The 16,150-nt window shown below is 42.7% G+C and overlaps 1 protein-coding gene across 1 annotated transcript in view; it reads right to left on the bottom strand.

Moving 5' to 3' along the window:
- LOC116396806 (plexin-A2-like) overlaps positions 1–16,150 on the bottom strand; it is a 78,003-nt gene that overhangs the window by 38,584 nt on the left and 23,269 nt on the right. Inside the window, exons 4-5 of the mRNA XM_031871654.1 lie at positions 10,918–11,052; positions 456–556 (exon numbers count right to left, since the gene is read on the bottom strand). Coding sequence (XP_031727514.1) covers positions 456–556; positions 10,918–11,052 — 236 coding nt within the window. The remainder of the gene's footprint in view (positions 1–455; positions 557–10,917; positions 11,053–16,150) is intronic.

Consider the following 16,150-nt stretch of genomic DNA (forward strand, 5'->3'; position numbering starts at 1 on the left):
TGCAAGTTAACCTGGGGTCAGATAATTAAGATGGAAGCGATAAGCTTGCTCCATAAGGTCCAAAATGTTCCCCGGGTATGTAGACGTGCAGTTTGTGCACCCGCAGCGACTGACTAATCCCTCCCTCCGCCAGCCCATTAACACCAGTCGCCCCCCCCGCCCCCCCCCCCCCCCCACCCCCCGGCCTGACGGACAATAACATCTGCAGTTTCTGCTGTGCTGAATATCTCTACTTTAGGAGGGAACACCCTTGTCCCGCCAGCTGTTGGTAACGGTGAACTCCAAGGGAGGACAATATCTCTGTTATATTAAACTGCACAAATCACATGACCACGTGCTTACCCTTATAGCTTTCTAAAAGCTGTTTGGTAAGCATTAATGTTGTGGTTTTAATCGCTCGGCTGTGATGTGTGTAAGCGAGCATCATGGGAGTAGAAGGAGGGGACAAGACTCACATGTTGAACAGGACACACCAGCCGCAGTGGGGGTCACCAGAGCTCAGACACTCAGCACATGTGCCGTACTGCTCACAGGCCTCCACGGGGACCTGAGCCACCTACACCAGAAGAAGGACAGGGAGGGTTAAAGCACACGTTCAGGAAAGATACACAGATACATTAGTAAAAACAGACAGGAAGAAAAAGTATAAAGTTCTCCATTGGCTTCCTTCAACAAACTGTTTTGGCATCTGTAAATGTATGGACATGATTCCAGTGGCAGTCAAATTGAATTTACTGCACACACAAAAAATGAAGCCCAATGTGATCCTTTTGTTGTGTACGTTGATCCACATCAGACAAGTCTTTATTTTCAAGCCTTTCTGCATTTTTACCTTCACTGTATAGTCTACAGCGGAGGTGTAACGCGATTCCTTTACAGCTGAAAGCGAACATGAAACCTTAGAACAAACCAGATATCTGGAAGTGCAAATCATAACACAAGGGCCGCAGGAGGGAAACTAAACAAACCACAGACAATCGCTTGGAAGCTGCAAAAGTATTGAGAACTGAACACACAATGAGGCGGGCCTGCCCCCCAAAGCAATGGTAGGGGAAACACTGGGGCATATCTAGCGCCTCCACACGGCGCTCAACATGGCGACGGCTGAGCCGGCGACTGGAAGCTAACGGTGATAACGACGGCAACAGTGCTGACAGAGCTAACGGTGTTGACCTGAGGGGGAACCGGAGGGTGGGCACTACGCTACAGCGGCGACACTGTCGGTGTGGAAGGCATTATCAGCTGTGACCACCATATGAGAGCAATGCAGGGTCGGGAGCTGGCCAACTCTTGACGACACAAAAAATGCTAAATACTTGCATGTGAATATCATATGAATAGGGCTTATAAAAAACAGAAGGAGTGGATCTTGTATGCTCTGCCTTTATCAAGGTTGAAATGAGTAATAGAGTTTGCCTTCTCAATCGTTCCGCACAAAGTGATTGGTTATAATATGACATGAAATAATATGATATTTGCAATCTGTTTGAAAGTACAGTTTACAGTAAAAATAGAAATGAATCTGACAAAAAAAACAACTGGTGTGTAAGTGGCTGCCTTTAGTGTGATACAAGTTAAAACAAAAAGGGCGCCATGGACTGGAAATAATGTCGACAAAGGCATTCAATCAAAACATCCTGATGAAATAATAAGCAGTTCTGATGAGGAGAGACCAAATCCCATTTCATCATGTCCATGTCCATTTTGCAACATGTGGAAGCCTCATCACTGCTCACACTGTAGAGTTTCTCTGAGGAAAACAACTCCTTTTTTCTACTTCCTGCTGCTGACACAAACATGCAGCACTGTGGTTTTTGCCTCCAGATATTTTGTTCCTCAGATGTCAGAAAGCGCATGAAATGACACCACAACTTTTCTTTGAAACATTTGATAAAGGATGTTATTGCGCTACTATAGCATGCCAGCTTGTGGACCTCTGCTATAGTAATTACACTGGAATAATTCAATATTGTAATTTAACGTCTTTCAATGGAATCGTAACGTGCTGAAATCATATCCAGATATATATATACATATACTGTATATACAGTGGGTACGGAAAGTATTCAGACCCCTTTAAATTTTTCACTCTGTTTCATTGCAGCCATTTGCTAAAATCAAAAAAGTTAATTTTATTTCTCATTAATGTACACTCAGCACCCCATCTTGACAGAAAAAAACAGAAATGTAGAAATTTTTGCAAATTTATTAAAAAAGAAAAACTGAAATATCACATGGTCATAAGTATTCAGACCCTTTGCTCAGTATTGAGTAGAAGCACCCTTTTGAGCTAGTACAGCCATGAGTCTTCTTGGGAATGATGCAACAAGTTTTTCACACCTGGATTTGGGGATCCTCTGCCATTCTTCCTTGCAGATCCTCTCCAGTTCCGTCAGGTTGGATGGTGAACGTTGGTGGACAGCCATTTTCAGGTATCTCCAGAGATGCTCAATTGGGTTTAGGTCAGGGCTCTGGCTGGGCCAGTCAAGAATGGTCACAGAGTTGTTCCGAAGCCACTCCTTTGTTATTTTAGCTGTGTGCTTAGGGTCATTGTCTTGTTGGAAGGTGAACCTTCGGCCCAGTCTGAGGTCCAGAGCACTCTGGAAGAGGTTTTCTTCCAGGATATCTCTGTACTTGGCCGCATTCATCTTCCCTTCAATTGCAACCAGTCGTCCTGTCCCTGCAGCTGAAAAACACCCCCATAGCATGATGCTGCCACCACCATGTTTCACTGTTGGGATTGTATTGGGCAGGTGATGAGCAGTGCCTGGTTTTCTCCACACATACCGCTTAGAATAACCAAAAAGTTCAATCTCATCAGACTCATCAGACCAGAGAATCTTATTTCTCATAGTCTGGGAGTCCTTCATGTGTTTTTTGGCAAACTCTATGCGGGCTTTCATATGTCTTGCACTGAGGAGAGGCTTCCGTCCGGCCACTCTGCCATAAAGCCCCGACTGGTGGAGGGCTGCAGTGATAGTTGACTTTGTGGAACTTTCTCCCATCTCCCTACTGCATCTCTGGAGCTCAGCCACAGTGATCTTTGGGTTCTTCTTTACCTCTCTCACCAAGGCTCTTCTTCCACGATTGCTCAGTTTGGCTGGACGGCCAGGTCTAGGAAGAGTTCTGGTTGTCCCAAACTTCTTCCATTTAAGGATTATGGAGGCCACTGTGCTCTTAGGAACCTTGAGTGCTGCAGAAATTCTTTTGTAACCTTGGCCAGATCTGTGCCTTGCCACAATTCTGTCTCTGGGCTCCTTGGGCAGTTCCTTCGACCTCATGATTCTCATTTGCTCTGACATGCACTGTGAGCTGTAAGGTCTTATATAGACAGGCGTGTGCCTTTCCTAATCAAGTCCAATCAGTTTAATTAAACACAGCTGGACTCCAATGAAGGAGTAGAACCATCTCAAGGAGGATCAGAAGAAATGTGAGTTAAATATGAGTGTCACAGCAAAGGGTCTGAATACTTATGGCCATGTGATATTTCAGTTTTTTGTTTTTTAATAAATTTGCAAAAATTTCTACATTTCTGTTTTTTTCTGTCAAGATGGGGTGCTGAGTGTACATTAATGAGAAATAAAATGAACTTTTTTGATTTTAGCAAATGGCTGCAATGAAACAAAGAGTGAAAAATTTAAAGGGGTCTGAATACTTTCCGTATCCACTGTATATGTATATATACATATACTTGATAATATTATGTTAATTTTGCACGAAAGTGCTAAATTAAATGTCAAAATGAGAAAAATAACTCATTCTGACAAGAGTATATGAAAATATGCTTTACCATGCTGTTATTTCACATAATAAATTCACATTTGTTTATTGAACTTGCAATTATCGTTATATGAAATCTCCCAGTCCACATTATAAGTTGAGCTGCTATTTTCCACACACAGGAGCACACACAAGCAAAAAGACGAAGTCAAACTGACAGACGGACAACCACGCACCGTGCTACTGCTGCAACCGCAATGTGTGAATGTTTGGCAAAGCATGAGCTCTCCATGACGGCCAGCACCAGCCCTGCACTCAGCTGCAGCTTGTGCCCGCCTATTTTATACTATATAATTATTCAAGGTCTGGACGTATGATGCAAGCAATTTCCTGATGTAAGCAATCACAAATGAAGAGTGGATTATGGATTAGAGTGTCTCCGGTGCTCCTGATAGCATAAGTGGGTGCTCTCTCAGGTCTGTGTTGGCAAAATGGATTGTCTGCTGCTCCCAATGAAATAACTTTCACTTTTTTTCCAGCGGTTCAGAACCCAAAGGTGCATTCCATTAGCAAAATGATTTTGCAGCACAGGAGGGGCTGAGTTTCTAAGTCCATATGCGACGCAGTGGGAATAATCCATGAATTTTTTTGTGGATGGGAACTCGTCTAAAATAACAAAGTTGGTCTGTGGTCGTTAGGAAGCATGACCTTTACAAGGGGAGAGCTATGGATCGTCTGCCTTCTGCTGCCCCGCTAACAATCAGATGTGAAGCTCTCGCTGCACATAAGAGTTGATGTTTAATGGAGCTGACCTGAGCAGGAACGCACTGTGTTGAATCCAAATAAGATCAAAAGACATGACCTTAGGTTTTATGTTGACAAGGTCTAAAAAGCGTAGCAGCTCAGCATGTGAATTAGAATCGGTCAACATGACGACGGCTGAACTGGCGGCTACCAGCTAACAGTGCTAGCAGCATGAACAGCGCTGACAGAGCTAACGGTGTTAACCTGGGTGGGGGGGGGGGGCACCGGAGGGTGGGCACTACACTTCCCCGACGACGCTGTGGGTCAGAACAGTGGCGCTTGGTTCTATAATATAAAACATATCAGTAAATCCCCTTTTGACGTGTCTAAAAAATGGTGGATGCTAACAAGTGGCTAAATGAAACTACAAAACGTCATCACACAAAGTGCAGGTTTTCCTTTTAGTGTGTCCAGCTCAATGACAGTCAGATAATTAATGTCTTAAATGTACAGGAATTGATTTGGATATTTCATGTTGTCTTTCCTGGTTGAATCTAAATTTAATTGAAAGTTCATATTGTGGAGATGAGTTTCACTTCTCAGTGTAATGAATATATGATGTCTTTTTATCAACTTTCTACAATGGTGGATTACTGAATTAAGCCTTCATCCTCAGGTTATGTTCAATGTACTGTCAATTCTTCATACATCATTCATGATCAGTAGTATTATTTTATCAAGCTTTTTTTGTCTTGTCTTCTCTGAGATAATTTCTCCAGGTGAAACTGATTATTTAAAGCAAACACAGAAAACCAATGACAGCCCTCCGCTCCCAAGAAAGTGAGAAATCTCAGTCTGGCTGCCTTTTGAATGATCGTCAGCGTTAGATCATAATGTCCACTTTTCCGGCTCTGGGAATTACAAAATCCTCATCTTTTCATAACATCTGGGATGACCTCACACTAATGCTCGATCTTATCATCTTATCAGCTCACTATCGCTTTAACACTTTCATCCGGATTTACTGGAACTTTACGAATGCTGTCAGATGAGCATGCAGGCTTTTAGACCTCTGCACTACAGTTATCCTTTTTCCGAAATCTGGCTCTGAACAATCCACAGCCATCTCTAGACAGATACTTACGGTCAAGGAGTTATCTGGTCATATCTAGGATTTTGTGTTTTTAGGATACAGCAAAAGTTCGTTTGGTAGCACTTTATAATAAGTACACACTATGAAGCATTAGTTAAGTATGAGTAAACACTTAATTCATCATTTATAAAGCATTGTTCCCACATTAATAATTCATTAGTATGCAGTTCATAACAGTTATAAATGTTTTATTCTTGATTAATAAGCTCGTCTATTATGTGTTTCATTATTGTGTTTTCATACTTTATAAATGATGGATTCCCCATTTGTAAATGAAGTATTATATATTTTACAAACCAATTATTAAGGAGTTGTAGATGATCAATAAGATCATTTATAAAGTGTTAGTAAATGATTAATAACTTATTTAGATGTACATTATTCATGCATTTATATATATATAATGGTTAGGGACTATGTTAATATATGCTTTATAAACACATTAATACTGCAATTCATGATTGATTCATGATGTATTAAGGTAGTTACTACTCGTTAGTAAAGTGTTTTATGTGACCTCATCTAAAGTGAGAACTATTTATGCCTTACAAAGCATTTATAAATGACATTGAAAGGCCAGCAGTGCCTCAAAACACTTTTTGAACAGAACAGGCAAATAGACACAACACAAAGTGATCAAAAACATATTAATATTTATTGCAAGATGCAAAGAATATACTGTTAAATACAAACCTCTCAGCCATTAACCATGAGCTTTGCATATTTAGTTTACATTTACTTATTTAATTATTCATTTCATACCAAGCATATCGATCTCATTCACATCCACTCCACATATAACAGCTAGTTAGCCATCTGTCACCTGGATTGCTCTATTTACAACGGAGGTGACGCGTTAGCGTGCGCCCGTCTCAGGACCTCTAGTGTTAGCTGGAAGGCGAGCTGGATACTCATCCTCCATAATGTGTAACGTTACATGCCAGCAAACTAAGAAACAAACAGACGGCCATTGGAGGCCCGTCAGCAGTCATTCTTTCTGGCCCAGGTCTGCGCGCCCTTCCAACTTAGGTCGGAGTTTTCCATCGCTAAGTGCACTTCCGTATCAGTTCCTGAGCGTAACGTTTGTCCCACGTTGATGACGTTGAAGCGGTCTTTTCCTGTGTAACGTTACGTGCCAGCAAAATAAGAAACAAACAGACGGCCATTGGAGGCCCGTCAGCAGTCATTATTTCTGGCCCGGGTCCATCGCGTAAGTGCACTTCTGTACCAGTTCCTGAGCGTAACGTTTGTCCTACGTTGATAACGTATGAAGCGGTCCTTTCCTTTGTCCGTCTCACATTGATGACGGCATATGAAAGCGGGATTTCGTTTATTGTAAACAATGACCAGATTCGGCCGGCTGCTATCGGGACATGCAACTGAAGAAAAGTACGAACAGTGGAGATCGATATGCTCGGTTAAAATGAATAATTAAATAAGTAAATGTAAACTAATATGCAAAGCTCCTAGTTAGCTCCAGTCGTATATTTACAAATGTTTTATATACAGCCATGTTCTCCTGAAGGAGAATGTCTTTGTTTGTTTGTTTCTTACATGAATTAATGGCTCAGAGGTTTGTATTTAACAGTATATTGTTTGCATCTTGCAATAAATATTGATATGTTCTTGATCACATTGTATTGTGTCTATTTGCCTGTTCTGTTAAAAAAATGTGTTTTGAGGCACTGCTGGCCTTTAAATGTCATTTATAAATGCTTTGTAAGGCATAAATAGTCCTCACTTTAGATGAGGTCACACAACATACTTAATAAATGCTTTATAAGGCATAAATAGTCCTCACTTTAGATGAGGTCACATAAAACACTTTACTAACGAGTAGTAACTACCTTAATACATCATGAATCAATCATGAATTGCAGTATTAATGTGTTTATAAAGCATATATTAACATAGTCCCTAACCATTATATATATATAAATGCATGAATAATGTACATCTAAATAAGTTATTAATCATTTACTAACACTTTATAAATGATCTTATTAATCATCTACAACTCCTTAATAATTGGTTTGTAAAATATATAATACTTCATTTACAAATGGGGAATCCATCATTTATAAAGTATGAAAACACAATAATGAAACACATAATAGACGAGCTTATTAATCAAGAATAAAACATTTATAACTGTTATGAACTGCATACTAATGAATTATTAATGTAGGAACAATGCTTTATAAATGATGAATTAAGTGTTTACTCATACTTAACTAATGCTTCATAGTGTGTAGTTATTATAAAGTGCTACCGTTTGGGTATAGTTGTATTTTTGTTTTTCCATCATTGGTATAGAGCAAGTAGCTTCACTTTAATGTAGATCCCCTTTAACTTTCTCAAAGCCTGTTAAGTGCACATGCTGTACAGCAAACACAAATTGCTGTGAAGCTGATCTTATCGATATTTATTGTCACAATAACCAGTAAACTACCAGGACACACTTCCCGACAACCAGCGTTAAATAACACCTAAACAACATCTGGGACAGAATTATTCCTTTGCAAATGCTGTTTAAATGATTTGCTTATCAAGTCGTCCGCCTACAGGGTTCTTTTTGGGTCTTTTTCATACATGACAATACATGGAAACATTTTTAAATCTACAGTAATTCTTTGTTCTTTTCCTCAACTCCCATGATACTTCGCCTCGTGGTAACCTGTCTGCTTCTGGACCAGAGCAAGAGTGATTTTCTTTCAACGAGAAACGTAGTCTCCTTGACATTTATGACAAACCGCCAAAAACGGGCAAAAGGTATGCAGCCGTGAAACTTGGTGCCAGGCCACCTTGTCATGGCTGCAGTGATGGAGACAGAAAACAAATGCCAATGGGGAAAAGCACCTGTTGTTGAAGGTGTACTGTAATTTGAAACAGTCAGTAAAATTCAGTAAATCCGTTTCATTACTTTATAGTCATGTAATACATGTACAAATGTCAATTACATGGTAATCTGCATGAGAAATAAAGAAAATCAATCATTCGCTTATAGCAATCAATTTAACCCGGACAGACATGATCACTATAAAAGATTTACACTGTACAGTGTAAACTTGACTGAACCTAATTAATCATATAACTTCCAGTTAAAAATCCATTAAAATTGAGCACATCTGGAACAGTACTGATGGTGTTGGTAGACGTGAGCTTGTCTGATCTGATCTGAGCTGTGGGGGTGTGTCAGATTTTTTTCTGAAATGGTTGAGAACTACTGCTGTAGAGACCGACAGACAGACAGACAGAGGTGGAGAGAAAGAAAGAAGTGGATGGGTGCATTAATTTAACATTTTAGAGAGTGGCAGTTTGGGAGATTGCCCTGGAAAAACCCTGCAGCAGTTTCCCCTCTTCTCCAAGGTTTAAAGCCTTCGCCATCATTTCCCAGACAGACGAGTGACATTCAGCGAAGTGAATGTGTGTTTGGATACCGAGCATTTCTATTCTTAGAAATGATCAAACTAAAGGCAGGAAGAGGAAGAAAGATTAACTGCTGGGAAGAGTTATTTTCTTTTTTCATATCAATAATGGATCCCAAATGATGCTTTGCGGACACAGACACAAGCACGTACATCCACACACACACACACACACACACACTGATTCCCGCTTTTCTCTCCTCACTCTTCATCATCATGCTAACCCTGCGTGTTTCACTCGGCAGGAGACGGAGAGGCTCATTGTTATTCCACGAGGGTCGGCTGATCTCAGCCAAATCTGTCTGTGCCTCGCTCCTCATTCCACATCATTCCTGTATTGTTTGGCTCCCAGGAATCAGAAAACCTCTCATCCCCGGGATCTACTAGAAATGTGGGAAATCTGTGCGTGAAGCCCTCCCTCTGGGGGATTCCTCACCCGAGCAGGGGGAAAATCGGAAGGGAAAAAGCTGAGCAAAGATGAAGAGGAAGACAGAGAGAGGAAGGCCTCGCTCTGCTCCAGAGCTCCTCGGGGCTACAGAGCCAAAGCTGTTCTAATATTGAGAGAAAGCGCGTGGCCGAGCCGCGTTTGGTAGTAGCACGGTTTTTACGTGTCACTGGAGGCGGAGTGAAGAGAGTGGCCGGCCATCTCCTTGAAGGAAGCATGCGTCTCTCCTTGAAAGACCGGAGCTCATCAATAAGTGATGCTCTGTCTCTTCCAGTCCATCAGACAGAAGGAGGAGCTGCCACTGCTGCTGTTTTAGAAGACGGCGCCCAATGCAATACTGTCTCTAGTCTCTCTCCCTTGTTGTTTTGTTTAACTCGATGCTTTTTATAGTTTTTCTGGACTGTTTTTTCAAGATTCCCAGAAGAGAGTTTTAGAGCCACTTTGAAAAAAAAAGAAATAACAGACAGAACTGCAATTGTACCGATGCCCTTTGCCTGTCTGTCCTGTGACTCCGGCTCGATGCATTCCAGCAGTCAGAAGACAACTGAGAGCAGTGATAGGGGCTTTTTCTTTTTTGGGGCCGCACTGACACCTAATCCCATTTCACAGTGCCATGCAGCTGCGCCAAAATAATCACTTGATGGGAGTTGAAAGTGATTACCACTGTTCACTCTTATCTGCAATGAGTGCAGAGAATATCGTCCAACGACAACAACAACTGCTCGCCTCTGTGATGCCGGGCCAAGTGAGGAGCAGGCAAGGGGGGGGCTATACAGCAACACAGAAAAAAGAAGAAGCCGCTAATGGTTTTCTGTGGGATGTGTGTGTCATGTACAAAAGATGCATGCACTGTAAGGCGATTCGCGTGGATAAGCAATTAGAACAGCGGCCCGTCCCCTTACACACACACTGCACATTTAACAATCCCCTCAGCTTGTGAATGTTTGAAAGATGCCACATTGGATTTTGGGGATAATCATCTGGTTGGATTCCAAATAAATAGCATTACTTTATCATTCAACATGAATAAATGTTTTTTGTTTTAATACTGCTTTACTGCTAATTCCCAAGCTGAACAGAACAATAAGGCTAACTGAATTGCTGGTATCTTTTTCCAATTAAACTGAATCCAATATATTTTTTCAAGAGTTCGCTACCTAAAAACACCTGTTAATATTATATTGTATGTTTGTTTGTACAAATTTCCCCCGCAAATGGCAAAACAAATTCTCTTTTTTATGTGAAGTAAAACTACTAAAGTGGCAGTCTCTCGCTCAAGGACATGTCGGCATTGTGAACGCTCGCTGTCATGGGGGCCACGAACTCGCTGGCTTCCAGCTGAAGGACGGCCTCGCTACTCGCTGCATCACCCCGCCGCTGAGCGTTTTCCCCACGACAGCAGCAGCAAAATGAGGGCATTTCCTCACCTGATTGTCAGACATGACGTAGAGAAAGTTCCTGTCCAGGGAGAAGGCCATATCCCGGAGGATGGGGCTGCTATCCTTCATCACGGTCACTGTCTCGTACAGCACTCCTCCCACCAGAGGACCGTCCACTCTGATCTGCAGAGACACAGAAAAATACAGAGGACACAGTGATTCAATGGTTACTGTACTTTTGTAGAGGGATATTAGTTGTCTATGTGAGCTCCCACTGTCCCACTGTGGTTTAAACATCAGCTTTAAATGAAAAGAGATTAACAGCATGCTCTCAGTTTGATGACCACCCAATTTCAGTTTCAGCTTGCGTTGTTCGGTATGTTTTCTTGCTTCAAAAGGGTGATGAAACATTTAAAGAACCACGACTTTCTTCACATTGGGTGATTGTTCCCTAACATTTCAAAAATGCCTATTAACATGCGTCAATCTATTTCTCCAGATTCACAACATGTCCTCTTGTACATTTATATTTTGTTCTATGACAAATAGACGTTTCTAAGACGTAATCCGTTGTAAACTCATTTCTAGCGATCAGTTTGAACTTAACTCACTTACAGAGAAGCTGTTTGCGTGAAATGACAGCCTGTTCATTTGTGCAGGAGTGAGAAGTGCTCAAAAGTAAATCACTGAAAATGTGCCAATTCTTACTGGAAGCCACAATTCACAGACTGATTGTAAGCACTATACTGTGATCTCTTCATTATTCATTCATGTCACCTGGAAATGGTGTGCGCATTGTAACGTTTAGACTGAGAGGAGTACACAGAAAACATCTGCTGCTATACTCATTCACTTGTCCACCCCCGAGGTTACAGCCGCGATGCAGCGAGACTTAAAGATAAACATGCTCACTGAGCTCAGCCTTAATTTGACTTTGGAATGACTTTGAGGCAGAAATCTTTTGGGGCTTATTAAATGCCAGCATGGAGAACAAATGCCCACCAGTGACGGGTTCTCGATTCTCTTCTCCCACCTCTGCCTTACAGACAAGAAGTGCTGTTGCAGTGAAGCAAACGAAATAAGCAGGGCGGTCTTTGTAATGAGGCAGCTGTGTGAGGATGTGAAACTGTTTGTAAAGATGTAAAGTGGTGAGTAAGCTGGAAACCCCTTTATTATTGCTGATAAAATCTACCCGTTAGTCACCACACACTGAAAAGAGTTTTATCTTTTCATCTTCTTACTACAAACCCCTTTGTTTGACTGCTTTAAATTGCATAACCATCGCCAAATGTGTTTTGCACCACAAAAAGAGAAGGCAGAGCTCCTTAAATGTTTTATTTCACAAAAAGACCTTCATTTGCACTCATAAATCCCATCTTTCACCATTGGTGGAACCATGTGAATTGCATCACACAGTAACAATAAGTTGACACTTGAAATATAAGTCAGAAATGTGAAATGAGAGAGAAAAGTCTGAATAAAGCAGGAAAGTGAGAGGTGGGGGGGGGATCCTCATTAGCTATGCAAACCCAGGTTGAAGCCCTATTTAAATTCCAGGGAGATCAGATCATTAACCATGTGATGCAATTACAGTAAAGCTGAATTCATTTCTCAATCATAATAATTGAAATAAACGCAAGATAATGAGGAATTGGAGCAGAGAATTGTGGTGAGTGTTGCGAAACGTCTGCAGTGTGATTTATGGCATGTCTTCCCTCTGTGCATCCCCGACGCGTGGACTCAGGCGACCTCGCCACCCGAATCAAATTTGACTGCATAAGATTTTGAATGCGTGCCAGGTCTAGCTCGCGCACATGGTGGCAGAGCCTCAGCAGTCTCTCAATGGGGACAGCCAATCAATACAAACTGATTACATGATTGGATCCCCTGGGCACAAAAACTTCATCAATCAATCACGCCTCCACCTTCCAGGCAGCTGTGCCTCTCCAACCGTCAGCTCCCCCAGCCAAGAATGAAGAAAGGAGGGAGAAAATATGCGCAAACCCGTGTGTGTGTGTGTGTGTGTGTGTGTGTGTATGTGTGTGTGTGTGGAAGGGACAGTACATACTGGGGGGTACTGGGAGTGTGGGGCGTCATCCTCTGCATACAAAAACACCAAAGTAATGAGCGCAATAGTGACACGATATCGTCTGTTGATTCCAGATCACAAGAGGAGGCTGTGTCTCTCGCCGGTTATTACCTCGGCACCGTGCACGATCCTGTCCTTTTAAAATGGTTATTTCATACACAGATGTATCTCTGAGCTGAGCTTCTTTCTCTCTCTCGCTCATTGTCTGGTTCCTTTCTCCTGCCCTGTCTTCTCTTCCTCCTCCATTTCCTATTCCTCCTCTCCCTTACACTACTACTATCCCACGCAGTAATGGAGCCAGTTTACATTATTGTTTCCCACACTCCTCATTTCATAAAGAGCATATAGATAGAAACCAGAGCATGTCAGCTTTTTTTGTGGTGAAAACGACAACAAAAAATGAGTCTAGAGAAGCACAGATACTGTGTGTTTTTAGTTGAGGATGGCGAGGTTGACTGAGGGCTGAGCTCAGACAAGCACTGACCCATCGTGACCGATCCGTGGTGTTTGATTTCAGCGGATTTAAAAGTGTTTTTTATCGTTTAAAACAGGGCTGACCAGACAGAAGCCCTGTGGGAGTACAACAGGTCCTCAATCTCTCCTTAAGCCCCACAGCTCGCTAATGAGAGTACGGCGGGTTTAATTGGTTTTATAATGAGCCTGCTTGTAGGAAATGGCACACAAAGTTACATCATCTACGCACACAGGCGCGCAAACAAAGACGCACACTTAAGCTCGCATATACAAACACGCTGCGCGCGCGCACTCTTTCGTCGAGCGTTCTCATTAAATCTGCTGCTGGAAATTCTGTGCATGATCACTTGTTGGATCAATACACCATCTCATGGATTATTGCGTATCAGGAACACACACACAAATTGCGGCGATCCATGTAGTGCCAAATTAGGCCCCGTTTCTGCTTGTCAACAGAAGAATCCATGAATGAAAACGCGTGGATGAATCCCTATTTATGGCGACAGCGAGATAAGAAGGCCACTCACGCCGCTCCCTTGCCCACAGATCAATCGGTGATCAGGGATCAGATACAAGCCGCAAAGGTTTAGTGCGCCTTCTGTTTGATCTTGTGTGTAGAGATCATCTGCCATTGACCACGTGAGCGCTTCATGGTTAAACTTAAGTAGCTAGCTAGAACGCTCCTTGGTTATTGTATATTTTTAAAAAGCAATCCGATCCGCCTGAGATACAGGAAGTGTAAATGGGGTCTCATTTAAGTAGTTAGGACATTGCCTTAAGGTTGGTAAGAACGACTACATATTTCCCGAAAACCTCAGCAAACCTCCTTTTAAGATTCAGGCAGATTCCCCTTGTGTGGTCCATGTCATGTAACAGCAGAACTGAACTGATTTGCCATTAATACCACATGTTCCTCTGACCTCGGTGAGCTCCTTCATTTCATTTTCTCTTCCCAGCGTCTCACAGCTGACGAGGGTATATATTTAACCCATGAATAATATTTAAGCCAATAACAGCAGTATCCTTCCTGCTGCTGAAATTCCCTTCGCAGAACCTGCGATGGATATAAACAACCCGGCTTAGTATGGCTTCCACAAACAGATATGCAACATGAGCCCATGCGCTCTGAATGAAAACAGCCGCCCTTTTGCTGGGGCCCGGGTTTTGCATCATAAATGCTCGGCTGCATTCTCATCCTGTGAGAGCCAAAGAAAGCAAAAGAGAAAACAACTGTCACTTGGCTTAACTCAGGTTGGCTCCGTTGTAAAGCTGCCATGAGCAACACACACTCACCCGAACGTCTCTCCTGTGTGTATTTACATGCGGGGTTGATTTTTGAGATCCATTTCAGACGATGGTTTTATTCGTGCTGAGAGGAAACGTAAATGTCTCTGAGCCCTGCTTTTCCGCTGCAGACGGGGAAACCTTGTAAAGCAGATGATTGCTATGTTTATGTGGTAACTGCTGTCCAATCTAAAAAAATAAAAGTGTGTCCATATGTGGCCACTCAGTCCAACCTAAACATATGGATGATGACCCAGGAGGCAGGGAGCTCTCTGTTAAACCGACCATTCCCAATCTGCCACTCCGACAAGGTTTCGTCCGTCCCTGAAGGCCGGTCTGTCCGACTTGAACCAAACACAAAGATGTTGGTTCATTTAATCTACCAACAAACTTGTCTTCCTCGGCCTTTACGTGACATTTAGCTGGAAATCAGTGATTCATCCTTTTTGGCAGGAAACCACCGATAAATCTTCCATTACAGTGGGACAGAGGGGCCACAGAGTGAAAATACACGCAAGACTAGATCTAAAGTAGATGTATACAGACCGTGAGACAGATTTTGGCACCGACATGACTCAATATTGTGACACGGGCCATACAGCGACATAAGGGCCAGACAACTGGCCACCTTTTAAGGTTGAGTGGTCGTGCATATGGTCTGATGGAGGATGACAGGATGGAGGAGCGCGGGGCATTGATTAGCCCATATAACCATCACGGCTCTGTGAATGCTAATGAGACGGAGCTCGGGGTAATGAAAACGAAGAGCGTTCAGGGAGAGAGGAGGGGTCACTGAGGTGGAGACGTGTATTACGGGGCAGGACTAACCATTCAGCCGTCACATTAACTACAGTCACAGAGAGAGGCGTATTGATCCCGGCCACTAGATGCGCTGTATGTTGGCAAGTGCCCAAACCTAAACGCGATTACCAACTGGGTTGGAAGGAGAGGTCATGGCGCGTGTGTTTTTTTAAGGGTTACTGTTAACAGCCTTCCAGTTGCAGCGGCCGTTATTTTCAGTTTCAGCCTCAACTTTCAGCTGCATGGCGTGCTCCCAAGTCTTCAGACCACAAGTTCTACAAACTTAACCGCACTCTCCTCTCAGTCTCCGCGTGTTCACATCTTTTTCTCTCTCCTTGAGGACACGGTTTCCTGTTCTCTCTTTCCTGTCCTCCTCCGTACGCCCCCGGACCCTCCAATCATTCCCATTGTTTGCAGGGTTCCCAGCAACAAAAAGCAGTGGGAGGGGGACAGTGGAACAATTCACAATTCATGGCACCCATATGGTCTTCATTTTGCTGACCGCAATGCAGTCACAGTCCTCTTGTGTGTTGCCATTTGTGTGACTGAGCTGGAGAAAGAATGAAAGAGAGGACAGAGAGAGTCGGAGAGAGAGAGAGAGAGAGAGAGAGAGAGAGAGAGAGAGAGAGAGAG

Source organism: Anarrhichthys ocellatus, unplaced genomic scaffold (assembly GCF_004355925.1).
Source record: "Anarrhichthys ocellatus isolate YVR2014 unplaced genomic scaffold, GSC_Weel_1.0 scaffold60, whole genome shotgun sequence".
Lineage (NCBI taxonomy): Eukaryota > Metazoa > Chordata > Actinopteri > Perciformes > Anarhichadidae > Anarrhichthys > Anarrhichthys ocellatus.